Source organism: Falco punctatus, assembly GCF_963210335.1.
Source record: "Falco punctatus genome assembly, chromosome: 11".
Lineage (NCBI taxonomy): Eukaryota > Metazoa > Chordata > Aves > Falconiformes > Falconidae > Falco > Falco punctatus.
Genome location: NC_137591.1, coordinates 3,706,684 through 3,726,321, shown reverse-complemented (window position 1 = coordinate 3,726,321; position 19,638 = coordinate 3,706,684). Strand labels below are relative to the sequence as shown.

At 41.3% G+C, this 19,638-nt stretch overlaps 2 protein-coding genes across 7 annotated transcripts in view; one reads left to right on the top strand and one right to left on the bottom strand.

The window, feature by feature from the left end:
* KANK4 (KN motif and ankyrin repeat domains 4) overlaps nucleotides 1-4,851 on the bottom strand; it is a 36,530-nt gene extending 31,679 nt beyond the window's left edge. For all 3 annotated transcript variants that reach the window (XM_080406341.1, XM_080406343.1, XM_080406342.1), the window contains exons 1-4: nucleotides 4,313-4,851; nucleotides 2,958-3,091; nucleotides 1,577-1,677; nucleotides 69-203 (exon numbers count right to left, since the gene is read on the bottom strand). The gene's annotated coding sequence lies outside the window, so the exon portion shown is untranslated. The remainder of the gene's footprint in view (nucleotides 1-68; nucleotides 204-1,576; nucleotides 1,678-2,957; nucleotides 3,092-4,312) is intronic.
* A 518-nt stretch (nucleotides 4,852-5,369) lies between these two features.
* On the top strand, nucleotides 5,370-18,881 carry USP1 (ubiquitin specific peptidase 1). Of its 4 annotated transcripts, none has more exons than XM_080406351.1 (9): nucleotides 5,370-5,488; nucleotides 6,019-6,248; nucleotides 7,388-7,511; nucleotides 7,837-7,944; nucleotides 8,424-8,584; nucleotides 9,072-9,775; nucleotides 10,900-11,064; nucleotides 12,217-12,418; nucleotides 17,291-18,881. In XM_080406351.1, exons 2-9 carry the CDS (start codon nucleotides 6,079-6,081, stop codon nucleotides 18,018-18,020), a joined length of 2,364 nt encoding a protein of 787 aa, XP_080262477.1. In that variant the 5' UTR covers nucleotides 5,370-5,488; nucleotides 6,019-6,078; the 3' UTR covers nucleotides 18,021-18,881. The 4 variants fall into 4 exon arrangements, with proteins under 4 accessions (XP_080262477.1, XP_080262476.1, XP_080262479.1 ...); XM_080406350.1 differs by lacking the exon at nucleotides 5,370-5,488 and adding an exon at nucleotides 5,581-5,739; XM_080406353.1 differs by lacking the exons at nucleotides 5,370-5,488; nucleotides 6,019-6,248 and adding an exon at nucleotides 5,582-5,739.
* The last annotated feature ends 757 nt before the right edge of the window (nucleotides 18,882-19,638 follow it).

Below are 19,638 nucleotides of genomic sequence, written 5' to 3'. Positions count from 1 at the left end.
TTACCTGAAGTCAGTCCTGTTTTGACATTTTATAGTCAGTATTCTCATTTTTGTGAATGGTTTCTTACCTTTCTTGCCATGGGGCGTCTGAGGGAGAATCATATTCCTCATGAATGAAATAGGTTTTGCTAGTGTCAACAGTGGAGAGCCCAGCGCAGGCTGCAGACCTTCCTGCGCGGAGGTCCCTGGGTGCTCTGAGCCTGCTGAAAGAGCACATTGTCCACATACAATTTGCAATGTTCACAAAATTCACAGAATAATTCCGCCAATACGGGCACCCTGACAGATTTATAAGCCTATCACCGATATGGCTGCAGGGTTTGGAAGTTGCTGTAATTTACGTGATTCAGCAACAGCCAGAGGTTGTGGAGGTGTTTTCCTGCAGGGGATAGTGCTGTGTACTGGAGACTTCCTCTAAGAGTCCAGAAATCCCACCTCTGGGAATCTGCTCTTTCCAAGCATTTCATATGGTTATTTTTGGCTATGTCTGTGGAGATTTCTGGTTTCCCAGTGCAGCTATTTTTATAACATATGGCTGTTAAGTCTATAGTATTAGACCTAATTTAAACTTGCATGTTTGAGTGTCTCAGGACCATACGTATGTAATTACTGCCTCTTGCACCTGCTCCATCTTTGGTCTGTATTTGAAACACCCCTTTATTGTAAAAAGCCAAGGTTTCGGAGGCTTCTAGACAACAGTCCCTTTATTGAGCATGCTAAGCTGCCATAAATATTTAATTAGGTGTTGCTCTATTTTTGGAGAGATACAGAAAAAAAATAAGTCCCCATTTCCTTACATTTAAACAGAGCACTTACCTGCTGGAAAAATTTCCCTGCATTAACAAGGGACAGGGAGACATATATTAAGAGGATGCATAAAAATTGGAGAGGGTGAAAGGCTGGTAAAGGGGAGATGTCACTAAGCTGAGGGTTCTCTCCTGTAGTTCTCCAAGTGAGAAGAGATGTTGTTGGATGGCTGGTTTTGAGATGGAGCTCTGTGGCTGCTTTCAGGCAGCATAGCACCATGTCAGGCTGGTGGATGCAGCCGCCTCCCAAGGCATCAGAGAATCAGAGAATGGTTTGGGTTGGCAAGACCTTAAAGACCATCTAGTTCCAACTAGATGCCATGGGCAGGGACACCTTCCACTAGACCAGGCTGCTCAAAGCCCCATCCATCCTGGCCTTGAACACTATTAGGGGACCTTCTGCTTCTCTGTATTTTCCGTCTAAACATAAATCATGGCTTTACTGGTATTTTTTAATGCTGAGTCATGGATTGGCTAACCAAGCTGTCCTGGGTATGCCAAGTGGTGACACTGCCTGGAGAGCTTCATGTGCTGTAAACCTTCAGACACAATGATTAATTACCTGGACTGTAATTACAGGTGATGTACACATGTATAGCTATGTCAGAAAGCAAAGGCAGGGGTGTGACTGCACTGCCAAATTGAAAAAAACAATCAGCTGATGGAACCGCAGCTAAGATTTCACCCCAGCCATCAACGAAACAGGTCTCCTTGGAGCGTTTGTTAAAATTAGCCAATTATAAGGACTCATCTAATGCACCAAGCATTACCTTGTGTCACTTGACTTGAAATCACCTCCAGGAATGCACAGAGAATCCTGACTTCTCCTGTAGTTCTTATACTTCAAATGCAGTTCAAGTCTTGCTGCCACCTGTATTAGAAAATTGGTCTGATTACCTGATGCAGGCAGCCTATCTTGCTGTGCCCTCGACTTCTTGTCCTGTGGCTTCCTGCCCAAACAACCTCATCTCCTTGACATCACTTCTCTTCATCTTGCTGATTTCTACTCAAGAACCATCTGAAAATTCCCGTCCTTTTCAATGGTTAAAAAATATAGGACAAGATGAAAGGACCAAATTATAAAATCCTGTAACTGCACTGGCCTGTAAACCACCACTTGATGGCACATAATTAAGTACACTAAAATCAACAGCAACTAATGCTTTAATGAATATCAAATTTGGTTACAGAATTCTTACAGTCTGTATATTGCAGTTTTCCATACAAGTGACAGAGGGGAATTTAAAGATCACTCAACCAGAATGTCTCTTATAATTATACTGACTTTGTCTTTAAAAGCCAGAGAGAATTAACTTACAAGTAAAGATAAAAAAATTAAGTATGTATGGTTTGGTCAATATAATGATGATGGGGAATGAGGAAACAATTTGTGAGTATGTTAAGGGAGAGATATTATTTAGAACAGGATGAGGGTTATATGGAATCAGCAGAAAAAGTAAAACACATTCAGAAAGAAAACTGATACTGAGATCTACTGGGCTGCTGACACAGAAGCCTCTTTGAAGAGGGGCATCTGTAAACAGACCCCACACTTCAGAAAAAAGGGCAGGTAAAGTTTGTTCCAAATGTGTGCTGACCAAGTACACTGAGAGGTACTTTACTGTCTTGTACTTACTTGATGTATTCGTTGTGTGGCAGATGTATTTGTTGATTAAAATAATCATTATACCTATTAAAACTGAGTTGACTACTTCATTAGCCCACAGAACAAAGCCCCATAACTACCATGTGAAAAGCTGTATACACTTCCAGCGTCTGCAAAAATACTCTCTGCTAACACCTCCCTTCCCTCTTTCACTCTGTTACTGCACCTGAAGGTTAAAACCATGAGCATGTAAATGTTCACAAGCCTAACTTTAAACCCAAAGCTAGGTTTTCCAAAGTCACTGATGGTGCTCCTAGGCACAAGTATACCCTATGCTTGTACATGTGGAATTAAGATTCTCAGATTGTAAAATCCTTGGACATGAATAGTCTTTTTATCATGTTTGTTAAAGCAGACTGCAAACCACGCACTTGACAGGGCGGCCTTTTATGAAAACACAATACTAGTAAGTAATAAACAGCCTTAGTCATGCCATTTGCCTTAAGATCTGTCAGGACGTGCTGCCATATCGAACACAAGCCTACCTGGAGGAACTGGACTCCTGCCCTTGGAGTTTATTCCAGCCTGTTATTGATTCAAGGTCCAAACACTTGGAGATTTCATCCTGTCTTGATTGCCCAGCACCTTCCAGCTCTTGGTGAAGTGACTCCTCAGCTGGCTACTCAAACTGGCAGCATAAAGCAGATTTAAGGGATAACAATATTAAGCAACCAAGCAGTTACATGACGTCTGAGCACCACCCACCTGGATAAGACTTCCTTACACATGCTTGCTGTCTCATACAAAAGAACCTCTGTAGTCCTGCTTGTCTATTAACTGCAGTGTTAAATTCACTTAGCAATGTTTGCTAAGTGGAGCCAAATGTCATGCTGCAGAACTCGGGAAATCCAGTGACTTCCAACGGGAGCTCAGTATCTAGCCAACTTCAGAGCTCTGTAAATCCCACTAGGTCAACATATAGGTGAAGGGATGCTAAGGTCTAGGTCTGGGCATGGTTTAAAGTCAGTTATGAAACTAATCCTACGAAATATCTTACTGAATAACTTAGAAAACTTTTACAGAAGTTCTCCAGTGGAGTCACGGATGCCATTTCAATAAACAACTGTTTTAGCTTAACAGGATTTTCTTTTAATATAATTGTTAACACCAGTGCTTTAAAAGTGTGATTGCCACATGGAGTTCCTTAGTTCTCAAGATAAAGATGAATCTTTAAAAGATTCCTGACCTTTAGGGCCAATATTAAATGACATAGCAACACAGCATATAGACTTAAAAGTAGCCAATTCATGTTTTGTAAGATATATTTACTACAGCAAAGCCTCCCTCATGTTTCTTTCATCTCACACTACCCAAGTCCTGCCAGAGGAGAGCTGTGAAAAATATAAGGCCTTATATGGAGTAAATAAAGAACAATTTTCAGAGCCAGATGAATTTGTGAAATGTGGAAGTCATTGTATATGTAAAGACAAGACCTCATTAACTCACAGCAAGTGAAGCCACAAATTATTGAGGTCTTTCATCATAAACAGAATGATTGTGTGTTCCGCAGATGTTTGCCTTGTTGCAAGGCTGACATGAGATTTCAAATATTTCACTCTTTTTATTAAAAAAATGAAAGTGCCCTTCTCTTTGGGTTAAGCATAGACGGCATCTGCTGATGGGGTTACAGGGCCTAGAATGTACTTTGATACATTTCCAGAGGTAACATGAAGTATTTTACAAGCTCTCATTAGTTTGACTGTCAAAGATTTTTTCTTTAAAACGCATCTTTAGCCTGGTGGGAAAAAAAAAAAGTATTCTCTGTAGAACAAGGCCTTTGTAAACAGGGTGATGAAGCTATGGCTACCACATTGATGCGACAGTCAATAAACATACCTACTCCCAACCATCGCCAGACTGAGTCATGCAGGCATCTTTTATGCACAAAGGTTTCTGCTACCCTTCTGGTACAGCCCCACCAGCAGACCTTCGCTGCAGGAGTCAGTTTAAAGAGCAGAAGAGAGTATTCTCTACTATTTTCCCACATACCATCTTTTGTGAGCATACTGATCCCTACACCAGAGGTTTTTGCAGTCTTAACAGCCTGAGTAAGAACTATGATTTATTGCATTCTTCATAGCTGTGCTGGTAAAGCCTTTTAACTCAGATCTCCCCCAAGTTACAAGCGTGATCCCTGGTTTACGGGGGGGGGGGGGGGGGGGGATGGGGGGATGAGCAGAGAAAAAGGCGGGAAGCATATGATAGAGCCACTTTATGTATTTAAAAAATGGGGCTGAATCATGAAACGCATCATCCCCAGCGCGTTATGATGCAACGCCGTGCGGGCCGCCCAGGCTCCGGAGGGGCCGGGGGCCGCCTGCCCCTGCTCTCCGCACAGACCCAGCGGCGAAGGGAAGCTCCGAAGGCTGCAACAGCAGGCCTTGCCCCGCTCCCCTCCGCGCTAGGGGCGAACCACGTCCCTCCCGCAGCGACACACACCGCCAGGCGGGCGCACGACCGCTAAAACCAAGCGGGCTTTCGAGGGACTGCCAGACACACGCCCGGGGGCCTCGGGAGCGAGCGGGCGGCGCCGAGACCCTCGGGGCGGGAGAAGGGGCCTGAGGGACGGCGTGGCTCCGCCTCCGGCCTCGCCTGCCGCTCGCTTCCCGCCGCCGGCCGCCCAGCTCCAGCGGGCTGTGCCGGCCCGGGGGGGACCGGCGGGAAGGCCCCGGGGGGACCGAGGCGCCGACCTGCCCGGCCGTTACCTCAGCCCGCTCGAACGACGCCGCCAGGGGCTACGCGCCACTCGCTGTGATTGGCGGAGGGGCGATGCTAGAGCGGGACCAATCCACCGCCGCCGAAGGGGGGGGAATCCCAGCGGAATGGTTCGGCCCAGCCGCCTCCCATCCCCCCTCGCGAGCCCGAGCCCTTTGGCCAGGCCGTTACCAGCGCCCGCGCGCGCCCAGGCAGGACCCCGTGGGCTGCCTGCCGCATTGCCTGACGGCGGCGGCGGCGGCGCGGCCCCGGCGCTGCCGGCGGGGCGGGCGCGGAGGCGTCTCTCGGCCGCCGTGAGCCGGTGGGAGACGGGCTGCCGGCGGTCACCATGGCCCTTCGGTGCTGGCGGGCGGCGGCGGCGGCTTTCGCTCCGGCATTGGAGTGGGGCGGCCGCGGGCACCCGGGCGCGGGGAGGGGTGAGGGCGCGGGTCCTGGCGGCGCGGAAAACGCGCCAAGTTTCCCGTGGTGGGGAGAGCGGCGCCGGGGCGCCCCGCGGTCTCCATGGCAACTGGCGGGCGGCGGCGGCGGCCCGCGCCGTGCCACCATGTAGCGGTGAGGAGAGGCGGCCCTGCCGCGGCCGCCATCGGCTGCCCGAGGCCCGCCGCGCTGTCGCCGCCGGCGGGCGAGCGGCCTCCCGGGCGGGCGGGACCGTGAGGGCGGGCGGCGCGGGGCCGGGCCGGGCCGGGCGGGAGGCCGCGCTGCCGCGGGGCGGGGGCGGCTGTCAGAGCCCGGGGCGGGGGGCTGCGGGGCCGCGCTCCGCTCCCGCTTCCTCCCCCCGCGCAAAGTAAACGGCGACTCGCGTGTGTGTGTGTGTGTGCGTGTGTGTGCCAGGTGTGAGCGCCCAGCGCAGCCTCCCGGCCGGGCCGGCCGCGCCCCCGCGCCCCAGGAAAGATGCCCGGGGTCTTGCCGAGTGACAGCGCCGGGCCCGCCAGAGGCAGCCCTTCGAAGAAGAACAGGCTTTCGCTGAAGCTCTTCCAAAAAAAGGAAGCGAAAAGAGCGCTGGATTTTACAGAGTCCCAGGAAAATGAGCAAAAGGGTTCGGAGTTCAGAGGCGCTGAGATGTATGTAAGAGTTCCGCTCTGGATAAGCGTTTCTGGCGAGTTGTGAAGGTAGCCCGGTAGCCCAGCGGGCCTCTGGTGTAAGGGGCAAACACGGCTGCTCCGACCACTCTAAGCCGTGTGTTCGTGCATCGCTGCGTGCCTCGGCGCGTACGCAGTAAACACTGCAGCAAGTTAATCAAACCAAACTAGCTATTTGCTGCAGTAAATTTCTATAACTATTCTAAGAAAACAACTTTGCCACGCTATGGACTTTTAGTTGATACAGACTTTTCAATAACTTGACGAAGTTTACGCTGTTCAAAGTTAATATAAATAAGGTAGTTACTGGGATGCTGCTTTGTTTAAAGTATGTCAAAATGTAGGCTTTTACAAAATTGAGTTTTAATGAAAAAACATTTAGTTTTAAAGGTTATTTCTGCTGGAAGGAAAAGAATTGATTGCGTTGCTTACTGTAGCTCATTAGGGTGTTTCAAGCCCTGAGCAAATCTGTCAACTCATTTCATTGCAGGTAGTGAGGAAATTTAAGTGGGAAAAAGAAAAATTGCTTTATCATGGTCAGTTACAAATGTGTTGAAGCCTAAGATTTGGTTCTGTTGTGTCAGTATGGTGCATTAATCGCTGTATATAACGTGCCAGGTTCATTGGTTCTTTTTTTTTTTTTTAATCTTTTCTGTGTTTATCCTTTTGGTTTGCATCCAGAAATGAAGTGGGAATCTGGAGGAGGCGACAGTAACAGAAAATATGTGCTAGACATGTTTTTCTTAGTCCTGCCTTTGGAATGAACAAAGAACATGCAAAAGTATTTTAAAGAGAACTTTTTTGATTCCTTAAATTGGTCTCCTGATAAGTTTTGAAAACTATTGGAACGAAGAGCGGCTTTGCCTGCTTCTTTATAAACCCGTCTCTTTTTGTGTAGGTTGCTGAAGGGAAGTGTTACAGCCTGTGTTTGAGTGCCTAGAGTAGCCATATGAACACTCTCAAACACTCCTGACATGGTTTTGATCTGTATATATTAATCATTAGTGCTGTAAGCTAGCTCCGAGATGGTGGATGGCCAGAAGAGAGATGGGCATGCATACCAGAAAGTAGTTTTCAAAAATTGTCTTACATGCTATTTTCCTGTTTTCTTTGTTTAATAGTGATCAGGTTGTTCCTGCAGCACAGCTTCCCTCGCTCGTTAGCAGTGAGAAAAAAGACAACATGTTGCCTTTTGTGGGCTTGAACAACCTGGGTAACACTTGTTACCTTAACAGCGTACTTCAGGTAAGGTCATGTTTAGGGTGCCTCGAAAGGGTGATCTTACTTGGTTACACGCAAATGGATGAGATTTGTAGTTTGATAGTACACAGATGTCTGGATGTAGTATGAAGGGAATCTAATTACAGCAGGGGAAAAAAGATGATACTGCAGGAAATGTGGGCACCGCAGGTTGCCTTGACTGGGTAATTATTCAATTTACATACTCTGGGTACCTCCCTGGTATGAACAGTCCTGCATCTTTGTGTGCTGTGCAGTAGCCTTGGGAGATGCAAAGCAACGTGGATATGTACATGGAGTAACTTCTTACTTTACCAACTGTCGCTTTCAGGTATTATATTTTTGTCCTGGTTTTAAAACTGGAGTAAAACATTTATATAACATCATTTCAAAGAAGAAAGAAACTTTGAAGGATGAAGGAGAGCAAAAGACAGAAAAGGTAATGTATCTCACTACATTCCTTCACTTGTAATTTTGCAAGTGAGGCTGCGTGCCAGGAGTGTAATGAAAATTTGACTATATTGTTTTCTACAGTGCTATTTTGGGTAAAGATAACATTTGAGTTGTTTTGAACTTGTGTTCAGAGTGTCTTTAAACTTGTAAGCACAGTTCGTTGACAGAAGAAATTCAAGAAGATATCTCACTGTGCTTCTGATGTTAAGATAATTATAATACAGTACTTTCTGTGGATGGACATTGGAGTTTGGGTTTTTAAAATGATGGCTAGTCTAGCTTTTGTATTTGTTTTCTACTGGCAAAAGAACAATATATTGCCTGAAACCTGCTTCATATTAGCAAACAAAAAAAATCAGTCAAATGTCTGTGAGAAAACTAAGTGAGTGCAGGAGAGAAAAAGCTTTAACTTGTCGTACAGACAAAACTGCAAGTATGTTTATTCTTTCTATATTGTTATTACAGGGAAATTGTAAAGAAGATCCACTGGCAAGTTATGAACTAATCTGCAGTTTGCACTCATTGATTCTTTCAGTCGAGCAGCTTCAAGCCAGCTTTCTCTTAAATCCAGAAAAATACACAGATGAACTTGCTACTCAGCCACGAAGGCTACTAAATACCCTTAGGTACAAATTATCTTAAATACGTTGTCAGAATTTCCACCTGAAGTTTTGAGGTCATTATCATTGCACAGCATTAGACACTTGTGGAAGGTAGATTGTCTTGAATTCGGGCCGTTGTTACAGAAAGTAAGTTTTTGATGTTTATTGTAACCTCCATGATACCATAAACTTGAAAGGAAATTTTCATTAAAAAAAAATATATATTGTTAAATCCAGCAGTGGATTTAAAACAGTACTTAGCCTTACATATGTACATTTTCTCTTTGACCTGAGAGGGACTGCTGCTGTGTTGCAATTAAACGTGTGTTCAAATGTGTAAGGCTGTAGCCACCTTCCCATGGCTCTCTGTGACAGAGCGGACTCCTCTCTAGGCCTGGAGAGGATCCTCCCCTGATTTTATATTTTAACCCCCTCATTTAAATAGAAATTATGTTAGCCAGTAAGCAGAGAGTAACTAGTCTTCATTGTTTTGCTCGTTTACTTTTAATAGAGAGCTCAACCCTATGTATGAAGGCTACTTGCAGCACGATGCCCAGGAAGTTCTGCAGTGTATCCTGGGTAACATTCAAGAAACATGTCAGCTACTGAAGAAGGAAGAATTGAACAAACTGCCCATGGAAGAGCCTACAGCTCAACTCGAGGAAAAACTTAATCAAAATACTGAAAGCAATGGAACTGGCAACCCTGCTGAGGAGGAGGAGAATGTACCTAGTAGCCACATTGGAGACCTGGCTGAAGACAAGCTACTGAAAGGAAATGGGAAAAGAAAAAGTGACGCTGAGGGTGGCAACGTAAAGAAAAAATCCAAAGTATCGAAAGAGCAAATTGCAGCAGAAGAAAATCAAAGACAAACCAGGTCGAAGAGAAAAGCAACAGGAGAAAAGTTAGAAAATCAAACTGATGCCATTGCCAAGTGTTCCAGTGAAAATGAGAGTGCAAAGCCAACACAGAAGAAGTCACGGCTTAGATTAAACTGGTTAAAATCTTCATGCAAACAGCCTAGTATCCTGTCTAAATTTTATAGTCTAGGAAAGTTAACTACAAACTTGGGATCCAAAGACCCAGGGAAAGAATATGACGATGGTGAGCTTGAAGAGTCATCTGTAAAGTGCGAAAATGGTAACAATATTAAAGAATACCATGAACCAGCGTCTCCCGTGGAAAGCCATAATGAAAAAGAACCAAAAAAGGAAGGTTGGTGAACAAGTGTATGGGATTAAAGATACTATGAATAACAAATCACTATGCGTGGGAAGTCAGCCTGCAAACTGCATAGCCAACAGAGCACTCTAATTACAAAACTACATTTTCAGGAATTGAAAAAGATTTTTATAAAAGAGAATTGATTTTTATACATGTTTGTAATTATTTTTTTAAATAACTTGACCTGTTCAGCTTAGATCTTAAGGAGTATTTCTCTAGCATTATGTAATCATTTTACAATATAAAAAAGCAGTATATTACCAGGTTTGTATTACTGCGACTACTTGTCATATGTAGAAATAGCAAGTGGATTCCAGATGTAAAGGAAGATTACTCAGGAGCAAACAGAATCAAACCCCATTGGCTATGGCCGCCTGTCTCAAGTCTTTACAAACAGTATCCTCCCCTCCCTGTCCTCTAGTCCTTTCATGTTTCCAGCCTTCCCAAGAACTAGGAAAGACACCAGATGTATTATATATGCTAATTGGCTGGCAGGTATGGATTTTGTTGTCAATGAAGATACCTGTTGAGGGAAGGGCCTTGCTATGGATTTGGTACTTACTAATTTGGAAGTTTATGATTCACCCGCCAGTTTTTATAAAAAATTGAAGGCATGCAGAATCTGTTGAGATTGTATTTCTTCAGCAGATGTGTCTAAAATTGGCCAACAAGTTTAGAAAGTATTGGAGGAGAGAACTGAGAATACATAGGAACCAGATGAAAACACAAGTGTGATGCTCCATAAGGAGGCTGACAGTCCACGCTAAGAAGGAAGTGCACTGATGACAGATTTTTCCAGTATGTGACACCATCACACTTCAAGTTTAAAAGAAGAACCTAACCTTTAAACAGAATTTGAAATTTGAGGGCCAAAAGAAAGAGGCTTCCTATTTAGGTAGAAGTAGATGATACTGTGAAAATTGAATGCGATAAGCAGCCCTTGTCATCTTTTTTTTTTTTTTTCCTCTTCTTTTTTTTTTGTTATTCCTGTTTGGAATCCCTATAAGGCAATGTCTGTAACAGGGTGATTTTCCAAGGATAGCCAGGTTCTGAAGTGTCTTTGGAGTAAAATGCATCTTGATAAGTGATCTGGCGTATACTTTCTCTATGTACAGAGTTGGCTGCTTTTGAACTAGTGGAGAAGCTGTTCCAGGGCCAGTTAGTACTGAGAACAAGATGCTTGGAGTGCGAGTGCTTTACTGAAAGAAGAGAAGATTTTCAGGACATCAGTGTTCCAGTGCAAGAAGATGAACTTTCTAAAACTGAAGAAAGTTCTGAAAGTAAGTAATTATTAAAAAGAATGGTGGTGTTTGTTTCTGCTTCCACTGAGGAAGGACAGTGCCATTGTTATCAGGGAACAACTGCTCCTGTTTGTGGTAGTTAAAATTAGAGGCTGTTCTGTGATCTCTTGTCCTGATTAACTTTAGACTTTGGAAACACAGGGCTGAAATGTAGACAGGTCCAGATAGTATTAAAATTGTTTCAGATCTCAACACATAACATGGACTTACTTACATTCCTTCACTGATGTATGTGTTTTCCTGCTTACAAATACTTATCTTCTCTGATTTGGGTCTTCTCTTTCTTCCTGGATAAGAAATTCTGCATTTTCTTAATTTTATAAGAAATATCTGCATTTTTGTCTCAAAAATAAAAGAAATTAGAATGCAGATTTTTTTTTTATTATTCATTTGCTGTAAAAAATTGTTGGGGTTTTTTTCAGTGTTTCAGACTGTTGTTACTTCAATAGCATTTGTTTTATATTTGTAAATGTTAGTCCCCTGGTATCTTTCACAAATTCTGGTGATCTATATATAGTTTTTAGTTACTTTCAAAAGTAAGCATGGCAACAATATATTTTGAAGTTCAGAAGTTTAAGGAAAACAATTTTAGTTCCCGTGGACTTAATTTGGAGCTGCTTTTTGTATTTTTGCTGCCCCATCCTGTTTTCCCGAAGGACTTCAGTGTGAAGTGTGTGTGGTGGCATTCGTATGTGAAATGCTACCGGCACTGTAGGTGATCTTGTCATCAGCAGTGTGAAGCTGTCAGGGGATGGAAAATGTGAAAAGTGAAAGGGCACTTTCTGGTGATTTTGGAGGTTTGCCTTAATGAGTGAAACTCTGGTCTCAAATACATGCAGCCAGTTTCTGGACGTGGCAACAGAATTAGTAGGTGATCTGAACACAAGCTTTGGGAAAACCATAGATTTTGAGTAATAATATTCATTAAGTGATATTTTTATCACTTCCTGAAATGATTCAAAGATTTGAATACACCTTCTATTTCTTACATGTTGAGTGTTCTTTACAGCATTGACAGTTGTTTTTGAACATGCCTTAACTTGACATATTTTGTTTTGTTGTTATTCTGTTGGGGTGCATTGGAAACGTGAATAATAGCTTATCTGTGAATGTAATGATTCTCTTTTATAGTTTCTCCAGAGCCAAAACCAGAAATGAAGACTCTTAAATGGGCAATTTCGCAGTTTGCGTCAGTGGAAAGGATTGTGGGAGAGGATAAATATTTCTGCGAAAACTGCCATCATTACACAGAAGCAGAACGCAGCCTTTTATTCGATAAAATGCCTGAAGTTATAACAATTCATTTGAAGTGCTTTGCTGCTAGTGGCTTAGAGTGAGTATGCAGATTGACTATATTACGAAACAGTGTGCTGAAGGAAGGGAAGTCTTAACAGAAGAGATGAAAATATTGTAACTTTTCCAAAAGCGAAAGCAGATTTCTAGGTTGAAATTAACTTAAATCAGTGGGACACAGCCCCTGATTTCATAAAGGATTTCTGTTGTTACCAGTAGTGGCAGAAATTACAAATCTACTTTCAGGAGACTTCTTAACAAAAATTGTTTTACCTATATTCTTACAACAGCCTGATGTCCTGATGTTTCTTTAAAGTGTTTACTTTTTGTATCACCTGTCTGTGTGAGTTTAGAGGCAGGTTTAAGTACTTTAGCGGAACAAGTAATGAGAAAAAATCTGAATTTTACGGTCATATGATCATAGCTAGTAGCACTTTGGTCTCTAACTGAATGCGAGTACTAAAATTTGGAAAAAATCAGGAGATAAACGTTTTAAAGGGTTAACACATTACAAAAATTGATCAATTCCTTTAAAAATAAATAATGTCAACATTATTGATGTTCAACTACTAAGCAATCAGTTTGATGTTATATACTGTGGAAAACCTTATTTTTTGAAAGATTATTCTTATGAGAGTGTTCTATATCTTTTTTTTTTTTCTTCCATACTTAGGAATTTAGGGATTTTCTTTGGGAGGGGGAAAAACACCCCAAACAAAATACCTGTCCCTATGGTACTGTACACAAATGAAACAATGCCATGACAATTTAAGCACAGCATTGTGTAGTAAACTGTTTATCCACTGATGTTCAAATAATGAAAAATGACAGAAGGCTTCATCAGGAAAAACTTCTTAAAACTATAAAATACTCCCCCAGATCCGTTAGAAAATTGTCACACCATTAATTGCATTTTTGAGAGCAACTGCACAATTTTAGTAACATTCGCAGACTTGGCCTGTATTTTCAACCTCTCCTGGTATTCACTAAAATGTGACTTTTGCTACCTGCAATACTTTGCTGGATGCAGCAAAAGAATATAAACTTGTGTTGGTGTCAGCATCCCACTAGCTGGCACCTGTGCTGGAGAGCTGAGCACGCTTCTGTGCTGCAGCTTGTGTTTCACAACCTGATGGTAGGCGTAGCTCCCAGGTGTTACTTTGGGATGTGCAGGAAGTTACTTGGGCACAAACTAGTTCGGCCTTTTATCCACCAAGTTGCCTGTGCTTTGCCTTTCCCTGTTAGTTGGCCTGAGAGCTTCAGAGCCACCTTGCCAGTAGGAAGTGTAATGCATGAAGTCTTCTGTGGGTATTTGTCCCCCCAGTATTGTAGAACTGGAAAGTGTATAGGGGCCTCTGGCAGTATACAGATACCAGATATTAACTGACAGATGATTTGTCAGAGGATGCTCTGTAAGCAAATGCTGGTGACTGTGGTCAAAATAAATAAATAAGATTTGTAAAGTAACTAGTGTAAAGGATTACATAAAGACACTTTTACATGTAGTTTGCCAAGGTTAAAACTAGAATTCTCACTCTGGCTGGTTTTAGTATTTGGTTTTAGGACTATCTAAGTTTCTGACAAAGTAGAAAGGAAGCTTAATCTGTCTCTGCAATGTCTGCGAACTTCTTTTCATGCAAGTTTAGGGTCATAATATACAAAATTGTCTTTTCATTGTTCTGCGTATTATTTGACTGTCACAACAAGTCAGAGAAAAAGTTGCACACTTCTTAAAAATCCTAATGCTATTGTTGAGCAGCCCTTGGTGTGAGATGGTATTCTGGTATGATTACAGGCCAATCAAAAAACCACAACCTGAGATGTTCACCTGAAAGGAACCCTGAATATTGCCTTCAGTGTGCTTCTACAGCTGCTACTTTTTTGTCTCTGTGAGGAAGTACTTGCAGCTTGTAGGGTAACCAGCCACCTCCTGAATCACTTACCTGTTCTTCTGTCCTAGCAATCTTCAGGTCCTTGCTCCAAAATACTCAGACCTATATCCGGGTCAGACTGAATCCAGTCTCTTCTGTTCCTTATGTGTCCTCTGAACCATGTCATACATTTTCTGCCAAGTGCTAGCTGCCAGAGATTAAGGAAGTAAGAGTGGAAAAATCAGATGTAGAATTGGAGTCTGTGGTGAAGCTGAAACTGCTTAGAAGATGGTTTCCTGTTTTTTTGGCTTGGACATTTTATCTTGGGCAAAACCATGTCATTTCTAAACATCTTGATTTGGAGTAGTAAAGCACAGATGCAAATCAAGTTGGGAGGAGCAGAGGCTTGTGAGCCAAAACACTGGCTTACTCCATAGTATCCAGAGTCACTCTTATGGTGGTGGTTGAACAGTAAGCTTTGATGGAACTTCCCCCCAGTTGACTTACATAAACTTGTAACCTTTACCGTGAAACTACTATGCATTTCATATGTGAGATGGCAGTGGTTTGCCCTAAAAGTAATGAGACTGTTTCTCTAACTTAAACTAAGATTTTTAAATTAAGAGTCTTCATACAACTTCTCTCAGTGCCCATGTAAATTTTGAAATCTTGTCTTCTCAGTTGTGCTCTACTGAGTTTTCTGATGACTGAGTTTGAAATAAATGAAGAGAAATGTAGCAGAGGGAAATGGTAATGTAAATGTTTTCAGTTAGTAGGGATTTGCTTCATCTTTGCTAGATGCTGGCTTGCAGAGTGTTTGTTTTTTTTAAATAAAGCAGCCAGTGTGAAAATCTACTTGCCTGGGGATGAGTAATTGTCTTTGGCAAGTCTGTGTGTGTGGGGAAAAATGCTAGGCCATATGTGCTCAGAATGTGAACCTATTAAGAGAAACGTGTAACTGGTAACATCTAATTAAGCATTTACACTATATAAATTTAACAACTGGTGAGAAAACTAGATTTTTGTCTTGAAGTGGTATCAGGTAAGAGCAGGTGATTGGTTTGTTTGTTTGTTCGTTTTTAATTTTAAAAGGCTTACTTTAGGTTTCATTACAGTCACATTTGCTGATAAGCGACAACGGTGCTTACACTGCTGGAAGTCTTTATTTGGAGTACTTCACATCCTCGTGTGTTAAAAGCATTGCAGTTAAATAGCTTAAGTCTTTAAGGGTCTATAATAACTTGAGGTGTTAATTCAGTACAGTGGGTAAAGTTCCACTAATTTATGGCCTCAAAAGATGTAGTTGCAGAAATCAAGTTTGTTGTGTATGAACTACTGTGCATCAGTGCAGATGGCAGGAGGCAGAGTACTTGGCATGCAATTTTTCTGTCTTCAGATTCTTATCATTAAGAAGAACAAAAAGCTAATAGGAAAAGATTTCCTCTCTTATTTCCTCCTCTCCAAATCTTTCTGATGCTGGATCTCATTCAGAAGAAAGGTAGAGCCTGTTTTTTAATGTTTTATGTTAATATGATTGTCTTAGTGTGATTGAGTGGAACTGGATTTCTGATCTAGAGTATCAGCAAGCAGTTTCTCTGTTTCTTGACTCACTTCTGAATATCTCTATTTCTGGCTACTAATAATAGGGATTTTCAGAAGATTTAAGTTATATAATTTCTGATTATATGCTCTTTTGTGTTTCTTTTGGTGTAGTCAAATGTTTATGGTAAGCCTAGGTCTAAAATGAGATTTCAGTTAGACTTGAGTGACTGAGGCCATCTGTGTGTGTGTAAATGTATTTATGTTTATAAGGGTTTATGGCTGGGAATGTTAGTGAAATGTTTAGAAGCACAGCAGTCAAAACTAAACCCAGTAAAAGAAAAGTAATATTCTGTTACTGCAATTATGCTTATACTGTTACGGCATATCTACAGTTTCCTTGGGTTAAAGATAAGTTATTCTTTCTTTGTGATAAAATGCAAGTTGAGTGATAGGAGTTAGCTCTTTGGAACCCAAGTTTTACAGGGTTGGTCTTTATTCCCCTCTGTCTTTCCCTGCAACACCCTAACGGTTGAGCAAGACTGAATCACCACTGAAATCTACTAGGATCATAACATATTGTTAACTAAAGGGGCAAATTAAATTGGGCTGATGTAATATGTAAATCATGTAAGATCAGAATCATTCAAGGTGGCTGATACACAATAATGTAGAAGTTCCAACACTTACTTTCTTTTCAAACTCTTTAAAGATTCTTATTGTAATGAAAGGACTTAAACTTTTCTCATTGTACATGTGTGCGCTACAAACGGAATGCTTGAATATGGAGTACTGGATGCTTTTCGGAAGTAAAGCAGCTATAGATAATTGTTTAAAAAAACCCAATAACATAGGATGGTTAATGAAGATTCCCTAGTAATAAGAAAGAGTTGGTAATTTATTAATCTTTAGCATTGGCAGTATACTGCAGTGCACAGAGATGACCTGAGAAAAATTAATTACTCAGTTGTTCTGAGTGACATTAAAACTAGTTGAAAGTAAAATAGATTTGTATGCCTTTACTTAGTTCAGAGGTTTGGAGAGGAAAAAAAAACTCCAACCCAACCCTGTTTACTTCGACCTTGGATGCTGAAGAGTGTTTTTAATTTTTTTTTCAATCTGGAATGCAGGGTGGTGTCTGGGAAGTGCAAGTATTCATGCACAGAAGCACAAATGATAACCAAACAATTCGCTAAACTCCCTTTATCGTTACCATTTAAAAATTAACTTTAGTCAATACTTCAGAAAAAAGGACTTCAAAATAAATAGTTACAAGGCTGTAAGATTTAACATAGATACTTGTAAAAATTTCTTTACTGAACAGGGGTGCCTGAGCCAGGCTCATGATAAGCAAGCTGAAAAGCGAGCAACTTCTCACATTCAAATTGCCCATGTCTTTTTAATAGAAGGAAAACATATAGAGCCAATATATGGGCTGCTTACAGTAGTGTTTATTGTCAGCTGTTGTAGCAAGAGGTTTTAACTTTCCCTTTCTCCTGAAGGTTCGATTGCTATGGTGGACTATCCAAGATAAACACTCCCTTACTGACGCCTCTCAAACTGTCTCTAGAAGAATGGAGCACAAAGCCAACCAATGACACCTATGGATTATTTGCAGTGGTAATGCACAGCGGCATTACCATTAGCAGTGGACACTACACAGCTTCTGTCAAAATTACAGATCTTAATAGCCTAGAGTTAGATAAGGGAAACTTCATCACTGACCAAATGTATGACATGATAAAACCAGAACCACTGAACGAGGAGGAGGCAAGAACTGTTACTGAAGACTACGACGATGGCGAAGTCTCTTTTAGAGTCAATGGAAACACACAGCCGGGTAAAGTTCTGAACAAAAAGAATATGGAAGCTGTCGGACTTCTTGGGGGGCAGAAGAGCAAGTCTGACTGCGACCTGTACAACAAACCTGCTAACCCCGAGAAGTTTCTTAGTGTAGTTACTGAAAACAGAAACCCTGAGTCTAGCAGTAGTAATGGAAGCGTGGAGTGCAGCACGGAACACGGTGAGCAGAATGGTGTTGCTTCCAGTGGACTAGAAAACAAAGCTTTGTATGTACTGCAGAGCCTGAAAGAGTATGAAGGGAAGTGGTTGCTTTTTGATGATTCTGAAGTGAAGGTCACAGAAGAAAAGGACTTTCTGAATTCTCTTTCTCCAACGTCGTCCTCTACATCAACTCCTTACCTACTGTTTTATAAGAAGATTGTAGAGTGATACTGTATTTTGACTGTAAATATTAGGGATTTGCATACACCTGTTGGTCTGATTTGCATCAAAACTACCTGGAAGAAATGGCTGTTTCTGAAGCTACTGGATCATCATGTTTCTGCTCTTTTTGTTCGGTGTAAGTGGCTCAACTTGAATTAACAAACCATGACATAGAACTTAACTCACATATTAACTTTTATGCTGGAGAATAGTGAAATTGCCTTTTAGAAATACCAATTTCTATAGTTCCTAAATGATGCCTACAGTACACAGTAGTGGTTTTAACACAACTCTAGGTCTCAGACATGCCTATTGTATTATTAGCTTTTTTTTTTTAATAAAAGTTATTTGTATTCATATCCTGGAGTAAATGTATATTAACTAGCAAATTTCATCAGAAGTTGTGTATTTTTGTAACTTGGGAAGTAATACTTCATATTTAGTCTTTGGGTAATCAGCGTGGTTTATTCTCCTTATCCAGTTCTATACTGCTCGGTGCAACTCGAAGCACAAGAAAAGGGTCTTGTAACCTTGTTTAGTGTATCGGAAGGAACTGAACTTAATAGAAATGTTTGAATGGTCTAATTTGCATCTTGTTGCATAGGTGTTAAATGGGCAAAGTGTAAATAGGTGTGATTAATACTTCAAAACAGAGGGAGTGTGTAGTGTAATTAAAATAATTTTGTACTTCTAAGAGTAAAGCCTTCTAATATGCATATCTGTTTGGGTGAATTTGGAACTTAGTGGTGATCTTATAACAGTTAATTTGTACTTGGAGCTCACTGAAAGGTGGGAAAACAAAAGCATTTGGCTTTGATGCTTTGTCAAGAATGTATATATGAAATAAAATTTATGATACGCATCTGAGACTACTAGATCAGACTTTTGTGTTTGGAGAGGGAAAAGCAGAAAGTGGAAGTGGTTGGGCAGTCTCACACAAAGGCTAGGAAACTGTCTTAGCGAATGGATGATTTAAAGTGCTTTAAAAAAATAACATTCACTGGTTTTTAACAAATTCTTTTACAGCATATCCTAATTCAAGCCTAATTCAAAGGCACTTGACTAGAGGCAAGGGGAAAGGGAAACAGATTATTGCAAAACCAAGTGATATGTTTGGCACTAAATACTAGGGATTAAAATCCCAAATCATCTATTAGATGCTAAAATGTTAATATGAATCCTATAAACTGCAGACAATTAGAATCTTAAAAAATATGACTCAATATTACTTCTGCTGTCATGTGATGGATGGAATGAAGTGCTGCTGCAGAGAGAGGCAAGGAAAGATATGCAAGATGTGAGTATGCCCTAGTTTTCTGGATATATGTAAACTTTTTCATACAAAAAATAATCTATTTATAGTATAAGCCCAGGAAACCTCTACCTAGTCTATTCTGCAATACCTAGGTTTTTTACAATCTTTTACTACAATGTAGTATAAACACTGAGGTAACTCATGAGAAGTATCTTTAGTGTATTTTCAGTGTTATGGTGGACCTCTGATTTTTGTACAGGCCTTGATTTTGCAGTATATCCTAGATGATGACGTATTACTAAAATATGTTTCAGTCTAGAAAGGTTGTACTGTCAATAGAAAAACAGTGTTAAAAGCTGGACTAAATTT

Bases quoted from the DNA above. Each gene is read 5' to 3' on its own strand.
- USP1 (XM_080406351.1), top strand. From the start codon at position 6,079: ATGCCCGGGGTCTTGCCGAGTGACAGCGCCGGGCCCGCCAGAGGCAGC. The intron at 7,512-7,836 runs GTAAGGTCATGT...TGTCGCTTTCAG, and splicing joins ACCTTAACAGCGTACTTCAG to GTATTATATTTTTGTCCTGG. The intron at 12,419-17,290 runs GTGAGTATGCAG...TTTCTCCTGAAG, and splicing joins TTTGCTGCTAGTGGCTTAGA to GTTCGATTGCTATGGTGGAC.